This window comes from Macaca thibetana, chromosome 8, assembly GCF_024542745.1.
Source record: "Macaca thibetana thibetana isolate TM-01 chromosome 8, ASM2454274v1, whole genome shotgun sequence".
NCBI classification, from domain to species: Eukaryota; Metazoa; Chordata; class Mammalia; order Primates; family Cercopithecidae; genus Macaca; species Macaca thibetana.
This window is the reverse complement of record NC_065585.1, coordinates 100,260,346-100,274,245: the sequence shown is the minus strand read 5'-3', so window position 1 is coordinate 100,274,245 and position 13,900 is coordinate 100,260,346. Positions and strand designations below refer to the sequence as shown.

Genomic DNA, 13,900 nt, shown 5'->3' with positions numbered 1-13,900 from the left:
GCTGCTATTCCGATCGTCACTGATAATTGCCAGATTATTTGGACACTGTTAAACTTACTTTTCTTTTGTGCCACATGTGACTCTGCTGGCTGCCCTCTCCTGCTTGGTTTCTTAAATTATTATTCTCCATTAAACATGTAATTGTAACTTAGGTCATATATTTTAACCTGTGCAGAAAATTAACCTGGAATCACTTTTGTCTTATTTCATTAGATGTGTGTTTCCTGGCAATCCTTCTTAATACTGAAACAATTTTACAAGTGTGGATGTGTTTCTGATTTTTTAATTTCCCATCTAATTCTAGACATTCTTCTGATAAAGTGTCTAAACTAGAAGGTCAAGTAGAATCTTATAAAAAGAAGCTAGAAGACCTTGGTGATTTAAGGCGGCAGGTTAAACTCTTAGAAGAGAAGAATACCGTGTATATGCAGAACACTGTCAGTCTAGAGGAAGAGTTAAGAAAGGCCAACGCAGCGCGAAGTCAACTTGAAACCTACAAGAGACAGGTAAAAGAAACACAGCATCTGATGATGGTTTCAGGCAAGCTCTCAGTTATAGCATGTAGCTTACCAAAATTACTGACTTGTTTTCATGGTATTCTATTTTTTATCTTTTCTTTATTGTATTTATTTTTTTAGGAGACTAAGTCTCACTCTGTCACCCAGCCTGGAGTGCAGTGGCGTGATCTTAGCTCACTGCAACCTCCACCTCCCAGGTTCAAGCAATTCTTCTGCCTCAGCCTCCCGAGTAGCTGGGACTACAGACGCATGCCGCCATACCTGGCTAATTTTTTGTATTTTGGTAGAGACGGGGTTTCACTGTGTTGCCCAGGCTGGTCTTGAACTCCTGAGCTCAAGTGATCCACCAGCCTCGGCCTTCCAAAGTGCTAGGATTACAGGTGTGAGCCACTGTGAGCCACCGTGCACGGCCTATTGTATTTATTTATATTTATCTTATATTTAAAGAGCTTTAAACTCTCCATAGCAGGTACTTTTATTTTTATTTACTTATTTTTATTTATTTATTTATTATGTAATACTTAAGAAATACACAAATGTAAAAGCATAGTTCAGTAAATATTCATGCTTGAATAAAACATTCTCTCCCCCTCCTCATTACAGGCAGCCTCCATGCTGCAGCTTTCGTTCCCATTTGTCTCTCTATACTTTTGCTACATATATATATTTATCCCTAAAAAGTTATAGCATTTTGACATGTTCCAAAACTTTATATAAATTTTTTTTCTTTTGCTCAGTGAGATTTGTTTATCACGATAGGTATAGCTTTATAACATTCATTTCCGCTGCTGTATAGTATTTCAGTTAGTCTCTGTACCAAAATTTACCCATTTTCCTGTTAAGAGTCCTACAGGCTGTTTCAGCTTTTTTTCCTGTATTAAAAGAAATGCCATATAAATAGTATTGTACAGGTCCTCTACTATACATGTGTGAAGGTTTTACAACTTGATGGAATTTCTGTCTAAGAGTATCGTCAATATAGTTAGATATTAGCAGATTGTTCCTTAAAGTTATTGTGTTACCAACAAGCAGTTTATATTACTGTTGCTTCACATCATCACCAACACACAGTATTGGCAAACTTTAAATTTTGCTGGCCTGGCACAGTGTCTCACGCCTGTAATCTCAACACTTTGGGAGGCTGAGGCAGGAGAATGGCTTGAGCCCAGGAGTTCCAGACCAGCCTGGGAAACATAGCAAGACCCCATCTCTAAAAATAACTTTAAGTTAGCTGGGTATGGTGGCATGAACCTGTGGTACCAGCTACTTGGGAGGCTGAGGTTGAAGGATCGCTTGAGCCCGGGCCTCAGAGGCTACAGTGAGCTATGATTGCACCACTGCACTCCAGCTTTGCTTTTGTGCTGCATGTGACTCTGCTGGCAACATGGGACATGTAAGACCTTGTCTTGAGAAAAGAAAAAATAAGTAAAATTTGCCAATTACATAGGTATAAAATGGTGTCTCCTTTTAATTATACTTCGTGTTACTCTGATTACAAATATATTGACTGACCATATTTCTTTTGTAAATTTCCTATTTTTATCTTTTACCCATTTAAAAGATTGAATCATTTACTGATTTCTAAAGGTTGTTTATATGTTCTAGATATTCTTCATCACTTGCATATATTTTTACTTAATCTCCTATAGGTCTATGACTTGGCCTTTTACTTTTTTGAGGTTGATAATTTCAGCATAATGAACTTCAAGTACTTTTATGATTTGTACTTTTTATATTTTAAGAAATTATTTCCTACATAAGTTTATAGTCTTCTCTATTTTCTTTACAAAGATTTAAAGTTTGTTTTGCACATTTAGGTATTTAATCCACTTGGAATTAATTTTTGTGTAGAGTGTGAAGTAGGGATCCCTTTGAGACTCTTTTTGTCTGTGTGGATAACCAGTCATCCTACCACCATTTATTTAATAGTCCTTTATTCCACAATGACCTGCAATTCTATCTTGTATATCTAAAGTATCCATGTTGTTTATGGGTTGTTTCTGGACACTTTCTTCTGTTCCCTTGGTATATTTATCTGTTCCTACACCAATATCACACTCAAGTTTTACAGATTTTTAGCAATTTTGATAGGTGGTAGTGCAGACTCTCATATTTTGTCCTTTTTCAGAAGTCTGTTCTCAGCCCTTTGCTTTCCCTTTAAACTCCAAACTCATGGGAATTGGAATTACTTTGACTCTCTTGATCAATTTGGGGAGAGTTGTTCCTGTCTGAACATGAGACCTTTCCGTGGTCTTACATGTCTTTGGGTTAAGTTTATTAATGTTCTTCTAAAGATTTTGTGCATATTTCATTGTAGTTACTGTTAGGTGCTTTGTGTTTTGGGTTGTTTTTTGAATGCAGTTAGATAGAGATACCATTTTCACTTTATTACTAATTTATATGAATGAAATTAACTTTTATATGTTGATTCTGCAACCTTGCCAAATTCTCATATTACTTCTGATAATGTCTGTAGATTCTCTTGTCAGAAGGGATATAGTAAAGAAATAAAAGGAATTTATGTCTTTTTTTTTTTTTTTTTCTGAGACAGGGTTTCACTCTGTCACCCAGGCTAGAGTGCAGTAGTGCAGCCATGGTTCACTGCAACCTCGACCTCCCCAGGCTCGGGTGATCCTCCCATCTCAGCTTCCCAAGTAGCTAGGACCACTAGTGTGTGCCACCACACTCAGCTAATTTTGTAATTTTTGTAGAGATGGGGTTTCATCATGTTGCCCAGGCTGGTCTTAAATACCCGGGCTCAAGACATCCTCCTGTCTCGGCCTCCCAAAGGGCTGGGATTATAGGTGTGAGCCACTGCACCCAGCCCAATTTCTCCCTTTCTATTCCATATCCTTTTTTTTCTTCTTAATCAGCATACCCAGATTTCAGTACAACTTGGAGGGAAAAACAATAATGGTGGGAAAGCATTCCTTGTTGATTACATACAGAATGTTTTATTTTGCCAGTATATTACAAAGTTTGCTGTATGTTTTTTGTTTGTTTGTTTTGTCTGTTTGTTTGTTTTTGGTTTTTTGTTTTGTTTTGTTTTGAGACAGAGTCTCACTCTGTCATCCAGGCTGGAGTGCAGTGGCACAATCTCTGCTTATTGCAACCTCCACCTCCCACATTCAAGTGATTCTCCTGCCTCAGCCTCCTGAGCAGCTGGGATTACAGGCGCCCACCACCATGCCTGGCTAATTTTTGTGTATTTTTAGTAGATGCGGGGTGTCACTATGTTGGCCAGGCTGGTCTCGAACTCCTGACTTCCGGTGATCCACCTGCCTTGGCCTCCCAAAGTGCTGGGATTACAGGCATGAGCCACCGTGACCGGCCACTTCATTTTTTAAATGATAATATTTTGTCTACAAGCCTTCTTTGTGTGCTTTTTCAAATCTCCCTGGTTATTTTTGATGGTCTCTTACTCCTTTTTGTTTTTTATTTTATTTTTATTTATTTATTTATTTATTTTGAGGCAGAGTCTGGCTCTGTGGCCCAGGTTGGAGTGCAGTGGTGCAATCTCAGCTCACTACAACCTCCACCTCCCGGGTTCAAGCAATTCTCCTGCCACACTCTTCCGAGTAGCTGGGATTACAGAAGTGCATCACCAAGCCCGGCTGAATTTTTATATTTTAGTAGATACAGGGTTTCACCATCTTGCCGCCAGGGTGATCTCAAACTCCTGAGCTCAGGCAATCTGCCTGCCTCAGCCACCCAAAGTGCTAGGCTTACAGGTGTGAGCTGCCGTGCCTGGCCTCCTACTGCTTTTAAAATTTAGATTTTTCTCTTTATTTTTTTAAGTATGTGTATTTTGTATCTGATAATTCCAATCTGAAATCCTTAGAGATCTTATTCTATTATGTTTTGGTTGTTATTGCTGTTAATGTTTTCCACAGAGTCTTGTTCATTGTGACATATTTCTTTATGGCCTTTATAATTTTGGATTTTGCTCTTTCATTAGCTCATCTTTACCTTGGGGAATCCTGAGGCTCATGGGTTGAGGTTTTGTTTCTGTGGTCAATATGTGTGTTTGTTTATGGCAGATTTTCCACAGCATTACCAACTAATACTCCTCTAATTGCTTGGCTTAGGTTTTCCCAGACAATGCAAGTAGTAAAAATTCAAACACAAGTCCACGTATTATTAACAGGCTGTGATTACAAACTTCCAAGTTACCCTTTTTTCTTTTATTCTTACTTTTTTTTTAAGATAGGATCTCACTCTGTTTCCTAGGCTGGAGTGCAATGGTATGGTCATAGCTCACTGCAATCTTGAACTCCTGGGCTCAAGTGATCGTCCCACCTCAGCCGCCTGAGGAACTAAGACATGTGCTGCCACACCCAGCTAATTTTTAAATTATAGAGACGGGGTCTCACTATGTTGCCTTGTCTGGTCTCAAATTTGGGGTTCAAGCCGTCCTCCCGCCTCAGCTTCCCAAAGTACTGGGATTACAGGCGTGAGCCACTGCACTTAACCCCCAAGTTATGCTTTTTTAATCCCAAAGCACTCAGTTTATTTTTCCAGCTGATGAAATTTTTTTTTCCTAATGCACCTATTTGCTGATTTGTTACCTTTTAGAGCCCAGGGTGGTTTAACAACCACTCATCTCCTTTTAAAGCTCTAGGTTCCTATTGACACCTCATGGTACCCAGAGCATCTGCATGAACTTCTCATTCTGGTTTTAACCTCTGAGGATTTCCCTTATTTTCTTGTAAGCTTAGCTATGCAATTGGAATCCCCCTGCCCCACTCCAGCATTTATTTTGTTTTATACAAAAAGAATTTCAGACTACCCGGTTATCTCTATTGCTGGAAATGAAAATCCTATAGATTCTTGTATGATTTTGAACATTGTTACACTGGATGATTCTGGTTGGGAACCCATAGTAACTGGGCAGGTTTTTATTCCTAGTTCTCTCCACTGTGTTAGACTGCTGGATCATATGCATTTGAGTACTGGTGGGAGAGGGTTTGGTTTTCTTAAACCTATAGAAGAAAATAGTGATAATTTCTAATGTTTCAGATTATGTATAAGTAATGGTATCTTTCTGTATCAGGTAGTAGAACTACAAAATAGATTATCCGAAGAATCAAAGAAAGCAGATAAACTAGATTTTGAATATAAGCGGCTAAAAGAAAAAGTTGACAGTCTTCAAAAAGAAAAGGATGTGAGTATATGTATTAGGCATTTTGGTTTTGAGCGCTGCTAAAATTAAGGCATTTATGTTTAATTCATGTTTGGCCACATTAATTTATTTATGAATTTAAAAATTAGAAATCCTGTTTATTTTTAAGCTATAGGAGAATTCCATTTGTGTTTCAGAAATAAGGCAAAAAAGTCTAAAGAATATTTTTATAATACTTCATTCAGATTTATTTTTTATATAGTTATCTTTTCTACCACTGTTGTCTCCTTTACATTGTTCTGCTCATGACTTTCTATAAGTTTGTGTAGCTTTCTTGTTTTCTGTATGATTAATAGAGGACTTTTTGTTGTTCAGCATATTTCATATCTTTTAAAAATATTTCTACTTTTTCATGATTTATGAATATTTATTGTCTTTGTTCTTCAATGTTTTATGTCTAGTGAAAAGAATGTTAAGAAATTAGTGGCCGGGTGCGGTGGCTCAAGCCTGTAATCCCAGCACTTTGGGAGGCCGAGACGGGCGGATCACAAGGTCAGGAGATCAAGACCATCCTGGCTAATATGGTGAAACCCCGTCTCTACTAAAAAAATACAAAAAAAACTAGCCAGGCGAGGTGCCAGGCGCCTGTAGTCCCAGCTACTCGGGAGGCTGAGGCAGGAGAATGGCGTGAACCCGGGAGGCGGAGCTTGCAGTGAGCCGAGATCCCGCCACTGCACTCCAGCCTGGGCAGACAGAGCAAGACTCCGTCTCAAAAAAAAAAAAAAAAGAAAGAAATTAGTTACTAATTGTTAAAGATGGAGTGGACAGTTTTGTTTAACTGTGGATAGCATATTGCCTTGCACATAGTAGATATCCAGTATTGTTAAATGGGAAAAATTGTTTTAATCTTTTCTTCCTTCTATGATCTTTCCATAGAAAAGCAAAAGGTAAAACATGTTCATGTTCACTATTGTTTATCATTCTATTAGGTAAGACAAAGGCCTCTGGTGAATAAATTCTTAAAACGTGAAGCTAACCCTTCATGTTTTTGTGTCTCTCCAGAGACTGAGAACAGAAAGGGATTCTCTGAAGGAAACCATTGAAGAGCTTCGTTGTGTACAAGCTCAAGAAGGGCAGCTCACAACTCAAGGTAAAAACGTTTTGGGAGCACAAACCAGATGATTTCTTTCTTTTATTTTTTTCTTTTCTTTCTTTTTTTTTTGAAATGGAGTTTCACTCTTATTGCCCAGGCTGGAGTGCAATGGCACAGTCTCCGCTCGCTGTAACCTCTGCTTCCCGGATTCAAGCGGTTCTCCTGCCTCAGCCTTCCAAAAGTTGGGATTACAGGCACACCAACACGCCCGGCTAATTTTTGTATTTTTAGTAGAGACAGGGTTTCACCATGTTGGCCAGGCTGATCTGGAACTCCTGACCTCAGGTGATCCACCCGCCTTGGCTCCCAAAGTGCTGGGATTACAGGCGTGAGCCACCACGCCCAGCCAGATGATTTATTTCTAATAGTATAAATAAAACTATTTGGTTCACTTGAACATGATTGTACCAATAGATAAAAATGAAACATTGGGCCCACTTGCACTCCTCTTCGCAAAGCCCAGGCTCCAGCGATTGCCTTTTCTTATTGGTCCAAATGGTGGTCTGAACCCTCAGTCACTGAGCCAATTGCCAAATCAGTCACACCCGCTTTTTTCAGAGGAATGCGTAAAAGGTGGAGAGGAATCTGAAAAGCAGTTGGTTCGTCTTAGAAAATGGGCAACCCAGATAGTCTGTGTGGCTCCCTTCCATTCTGAGAGTACTGTGTCCCCTTATTTTTGACCTCTAAGCCTTGCGTAAAACAAGCACCCTAAGGAATCGCCCAGCAGTCCAGCTGTCCGTGTGGATGCCGAGTCCCTCCCAAATTGCAGGGCCTGGCTACTGATTGGCCATGAAAGGCCTCCTAGGCCCTCACTGGAGGATCTGAACGCCCCTCCTTGGCGTAGCGACTGGAAGGGGTGGCTCTGGCTAGGACAAGCAGCGGCCTGGGGAGAGTCGGTCACAGGTGGGGCGCACATAAAGAGTGGGAACCTGGGAGGCCGGGCTCTTGGGGGGTTGCGGGGAGGAGAGAGCCCACATGTTTCCTAACAATGAAGACACCACCAACCCCTCAGCGCCGCCGGGCAGGGACACGTGCCTGACCTGTGTTCCCTTAATGAGGATTCTGTGCTGTTAGGGATTATTTTTATTGCAGCCCTTGACATTTCCGTACTTCATTTCTCAGTCAGCATTGATTTTTAAAACTCCCGGCCTAGTCTCTTGCCGCGGACTCATTCATCCCACAATTATTTAGCGCCTGCTGTTTGCCAGGCACTGTATGTATTAGAGCTGGAGATACAAAAATAAATTAGGCAATTGTGGTACAAGATGATAAGTGCTGTAATTGAAACGTGTGCAAGGGCTGGTAGTGACATAAAGGATTTTTTCCTTGTGGATAGGTTTACGCAGAAAGGCTTCCCAAAGACATAGGATGAGTCAAGAATGAATGATAGGGCTTTAACAGGCCCATGAAAAAAAGTGGACGTTGACTTCTACAGCTTTTGAATTAGACGATGCTGCCGTGCTAATTTCTCCAAAGGAGAAACAAAAGTAGTGTAATAGAGGTATTCTTAATACTTCCCTTAAAATAGATACATATTTTGAGACAGAGTCTCACTCTGTTGCCAGGCTGGAGTGCAGTGGCGAGATCTTGGCTCCCAGGTTCAAGCGATTATCCTGCCACAGCCTCCCTAGTAGCTGGGACTACAGGGGTGTGCCACCACGCCCGGCTAATTTTTTGTATTTTTAGTAGAGACAGGGTTTCACCGTGTTAGCCAGGATGGTCTCAATCTCCTGACTGTGTGATCCGCCCACCTCAGCCTCCCAAAGTGCTGAGATTACAGGTGTGAGCCACCACGCCTGGCCAAGATGTAGATGTAGATGTAGATGTAGATGTGTGTGTATATATGTGGATGTGTATATATATATATTTTAATCCAAGTGCCATAAAAGATGTTTTAAATCTAATTCCTACTTTGTTGTAAATTGCTTTGGGCAGACAATTTAAGCTTAGATCCAGCAATGCTATTCAGGTTAGGGGCTGTCAGTGTTTTGTAGAAAAGGGCAAATTTAGGCCGGGCATGGTGGTGACACCTGTAATCCCAACCCTTGGGGAGGCTGAGGTGGACAGAGGGCTTGAGCTTACAAGTTCAAGAGCAGCCTGGGCAACATAGCAAGACACCCCCCACAAAAAAAAATTTAAAAATTAGCTGATCATGGTGGCATGTGCCTGTGGGCCCAACTACTCAGGAGACTAAGGCAGGGGGATCACTTGAGCCTGGGAGGCAGAGGCTCCAGTGAGCTGAGGTCACTCCAGTGAGCTGAGGTTGCGCCACTGCATTCCAGCCTGGGCAACAAAAAAAAAAAGAAAAAGAAAAGGGCCAATTTAGTAATAGGATAATTTGGCAAGGATGACAGAAACAAAGACTTAATTGCAACTTGAGTTTTTTAAACCTCATCAAGTTTGTGTAAGAATGGTGTTTCTTGGCCAGGCACGGTGGCTCATGCCTGTAATCCCAGCACTTTGAGAGGCTGAGGTGGACAGATCACGAGGTCAGGAGATCAAGACCATCCTGGCTAACACGGTGAAACCCCATCTCTACTAAAAATACAAAAAATTAGCGGGGCATGGTGGCAGGCACCTGTAGTCCCAGCTACTTGGGAGGCTGAGGCAGGAGAATGGCGTGAACCTGGGAGGCAGAGCTTGAAGTGAGCTGAGATTGTGCCACTGCACTCCAGCCTAGGGGACAGAGCAAGACTCTGTTTGAAAAAACAAAACAAAACAAAACAAAAAAGAATAGTGTTTCTTACAGCATGGTGGATAATGTTAGAATCACCTGGGATGCAGATTCCCAGGTCCACTCATGCCTACAAATCGGGGACTCGGGGGACAAGGTTCAGAAAGGTGAAATTTAAAACAGTGCCCCAGATGTTTTTTGTGCACATCAATGTTTTAGGCCCTCTGGCATAGAATAATGGCGGCAGATGTAAGGTAAAATTCATTTCCTCACTGTTGGGACATGTTGGGAGAACATGTTTGTATCTCACCTTTCTGTCATCCCCTTTGTTATCAGTGTGAGATCATACAGTCCTCAAGAAGTATTAATGAAATGACTTACAGAAAAAATTTTCTTAAATAACACTCTGTTGCCTGACACCCCTTATATAAGCAGAAAGGAGTCTGGGACTTCAGCTTCTAAAATGGGAACCATGCTAAGGATCAAAAAGTGAAGACACTTGGGGACCCCCTGTCTTGCAAATACAACCAACCACAGAAGGGCGTGAGAGTAGTTTCTTGGCTTCCTTGACTTCCTTCTCACTTTCCCTTGGTTGACCCAAAAAGACCCAAAGCTCAATCATTTAGGTGGGCTGATGATTCCGTATCATTCAAACTTTCAATCACTAAGAAGAAAAAAAAAAAAAGATGTGTGGAGATATCCCAAAACATATTTAGGTTAATTTTATGGTATACTTTATTTGATTAAAACACTTAACCATTAGACTGGGCACAGTGGCTGACGCCTGTGATCCCACCACTTTGGGAGGCCAAGGCAGGTGGATCACTTGAGGCCAGAAGTTGGAGACCAGCCTGGCCAACATGGCAAAACTCCGCCTCTACTAAAAATAGAAAAATTAGCCAGGCATGGTGGTGCGTGCCTGTAATTCTAGCTACTCAAGAGGCTGAGGCACAAGAATTGCTTGAACCCGGGAGGTGGATGCCACAGTGAGCTGAAATAGCACCACTGCACTTCAGCCTGCGCAACAGAGTGAGACTATCTCCAAAAAAACCCAAAAAAACCAAAACACTTAACCATTAAAGAAGGCCCAAAAAGATTCACAACTTTAAAAAGAAAACTGGTATGTACCATCATAAACATAAGGTGTCATAAATGTTGAATACCATCATAATGGTCTCTGCCCTGCAGCTTGAGCTAGTAACTAAACTCTCCAAGACTTGGTTTGTTCTGCAAAATGAGAATCATAACTTCTTTCTCCAGAGCCAGATGAAGAGTTTTAGATGCTCTTAGTAAGGCAAAGCACTCCCCAATATGTAATTTTAAATGAAAACAGTATTAAATGTAATATAGAAAAAGTTGTGCTGTATTAAATGTAATACAGAAAAGTTGGCTGTAATACTCTGATATTCTTTCTTAAGAAGATATCAGATAACTATTTTCTTTTTTCTTTTTTTGAGATGGAGTCTCGCTCTTGTCGCCCAGACTGGAGTGTTTTTAAGACGAAGTCTTGCTCTTGTCCCCCAGGCTGGAGTACAATGGTGCAATCTAAGCTCAGCGCAACCTCCGCCTCCCAGTTTCAAGCGATTCTCCTGCCTTAGCCTCCCGAGTACCTGGGATTACAGGTGAACTGCCACCACGACCAGCTAAATTTTGTATATTTAGTAAAGACAGGGTTTCACCATGTTGGCCAGGCTGGTCTCGAACTCCTGACCTCAGGTGATCCGCCCGCCTCGGCCTCTCAAAGTGCTGAGATTACAGGCATGAGCCACCGCACCCAGCCACTTTTTGCATTTTTCATAGAGAAGGAGTTTCATCATGTTGACCAGGCTGATCTTGAACTCCTGGCCTCAGGTGATCCACCCGCCTCGGCCTCTCAAAGTGCTGGGATTACAGGCATGAGCCACCGCACCCAGCCACTTTTTGCATTTTTAATAGAGAAAGAGTTTCATCATGTTGACCAGGCTGATCTTGAACTCTTGGCCTCAGGTGATCTGCCCTCCATGGCCTCCCAAAGTGCTGGGATTACAGGTGTGTGCCACCGCGCCCGACCAGATAACCATTTACTCTTGACAAATCAGGGTGACCTAGTTTTGCTGGTGCCCTAAGATCACACCTAGTGGCAGGTAATTTAATGTTGCACACTTAACACAATTATTTCAAATATTAAATAGAATATGGGCCAGGCATGGTGGCTCGTGCCTGTAATCCCAGCACTTTGGGAGGCCAAGGAAGGAAGATTTCTTGAGTCCAGGAGCTTGAGTTCAGCGTGGCCAACACATTGAGACTCCATCTGTCTCTAAATATGTATTACAAAAATAAAAATAATGACTAGGTGCAATGGCTCATACCTGTAGTCCCAGCTACTTGGAAGGCTCGGATGGGAGGATCACTTGAGCCCAGGAGTTTGAGGTTACAGTGAGCCAAAACTGTGCCACTTCACTCCAGCATGGGTGACAGCGAGACCCTGTCTCTAAAAGAAAATGATAATTTTCTTTTAAGTACATCAGACTTCCTAAAGCAGTGATTTTTTTTCAACTAAGAAAAGTTGAGTAGGTGTCAATCCATTAAGGAACTTAGATCCTAAGGAGAAAACTGCTCTTTCTCCCAGGAAAAGAACCACACTTAGCTCAAGGTTTACCCCTCCCACTCCTTTGTCATCAGCTGGGGATGGTGGAGGCTGATGGATCGCTTGTTTGGCTTCACAGTTCACTCCCAGACTAGTAACCAGCCTGTGGCTTTTTAGTTACCTGGAACTGGAATTTTTCTTTTCCTCTGACTACAACATTCTTTTTTCCCTGCTCCTCTCTTTCATTTCACCTCCTTGCTCTCTCTCTGTTGTCTTATTAATCACCTGTCCTCTTGCTTCATTTTCCAGTTTACCCAGCTGCACAGAAACCATTTTCATTTTGTTCTTACCACCACTCCCCTTCTTTATTCTCTTGACCTGTTTCTAGACCAAGCTGTCAAACCCTAATTGAGATATCCAAATTTTTTTTCTCTATTCTAGATTACCAAGGACAACTTAAGGAAATTATTATATATCTTTCTTTTTTTCACCAAAAGTATATCGTTTGTGATTATAACTGCATCCTCATTGCTGCCTCACAGTTCTTTCAGATATCTCTAAGCATCTCCACATGAGTGTTGTTTTTTCTTTTTCTTTTTCTTTTTTTTTTTTTGAGGTGGAATTTTGCTCTTTTTGCCCAGCCTGGAGCACAGTGGTGTGATCTCGGCTCATTGCAGCCTCCGCCTCCCAGGTTCAAGGGATTCTCCTGCCTCAGCCTCCAGAGTAGCTGGAATTACAGGCGCCCGCCACCATACCCAGCTAATTTTTTGTATTTTTAGTAGAGACAGGGTGTCACCATGTTGACCAGGCTGGTCTTGAACTCCTGACCTCAGGTGATCTGCCTGCATTGGCCTCCCAATGTGCTGGGATTACAGGTATGAGCCACTGCACCCAGCCTCTACATGAGTTTTTATGCAATTTCAAGAATCTCACCTGAAGTTTAACCCTTTTTCTCTCAGCTCTGATATAATCAAGAAACCATAAGCCCTTTCATGTAAACTATCACATTTGTTTCTTTGCACCTATAAACCTATATGTTTTAACCTTGCTGCTATAGTTTGAATGTCCCCTCTGAAACTCATATTGAAAGTTAATACCCAATGTGGTAGTTTTGAGAGGTGGGGCCTTCAAGAGGTGATTAAAGCATGAGGACTCTGCCCTCAGGGATGGATTAATGCATCCATGGATTAATACGTTAATGGAGTAATGCGTCATCATGGGAGTGGTACTGGTTGCTTTATAAGAAAAAGAGGGCCTGGTGCAGTGGCTCATGCCTGTAATCCCAGGACTTTGAAAGGCCTGAGGCGGGTGGATCTCCTGAGGTCAGGAGTTTGAGACCAGCCTGGCTGACATGGCAAAAACTGGTCTCTACTGAAAATACAAGGATTAGCTGGGTGTGGAGATGGGCATCTGTAATCCCAGTTACTGGGGAGGCTGAGGCAGGAGAATCACTTGAACATGAGAGGCGGAGGTTGCAGTTAACCAAGATCGTGCCACTGTATTCCAGCCTGGGTGACAAGAGTAAAACTCCTCAATAAAAAGAAAGAGAGACCTGAGCAAACAAGTGAGCATGCTCAACCCCCTCACTATGTAATGCCCTGTGTTGCCTCGGGACTCTGCAGAGTCCCCACCAGCAGGCAGGCTCTTACCAGATGTGCCCCCTCAGTCTTGGACTTCTCAGCCTCTAGAATTGTAAATAATAATTTTTTTTTTTTTTTTTTTGAGATGAGGTCTCACTTGTTTACCCAAGCTGGGATGCAGTGGCATGGTCTGGCCTCTGCCTCCTGGGCTCAAGTGATCCTCCCACCTCAGCTTCCCAAGTAGCTGGGAATACAGGCATGCACCATGGCGCTCACCTAATTTTTTG

General features: G+C 41.9%; 1 protein-coding gene across 1 annotated transcript in view; it reads left to right on the top strand.

The window, feature by feature from the left end:
- The window catches only part of HOOK3 (hook microtubule tethering protein 3), a 137,895-nt gene that overhangs the window by 74,804 nt on the left and 49,191 nt on the right, over window positions 1–13,900 (top strand). Inside the window, exons 11-13 of the mRNA XM_050800387.1 lie at window positions 305–506; window positions 5,572–5,682; window positions 6,703–6,790. Of these exons, the coding sequence (XP_050656344.1) occupies window positions 305–506; window positions 5,572–5,682; window positions 6,703–6,790 (401 nt within the window). The remainder of the gene's footprint in view (window positions 1–304; window positions 507–5,571; window positions 5,683–6,702; window positions 6,791–13,900) is intronic.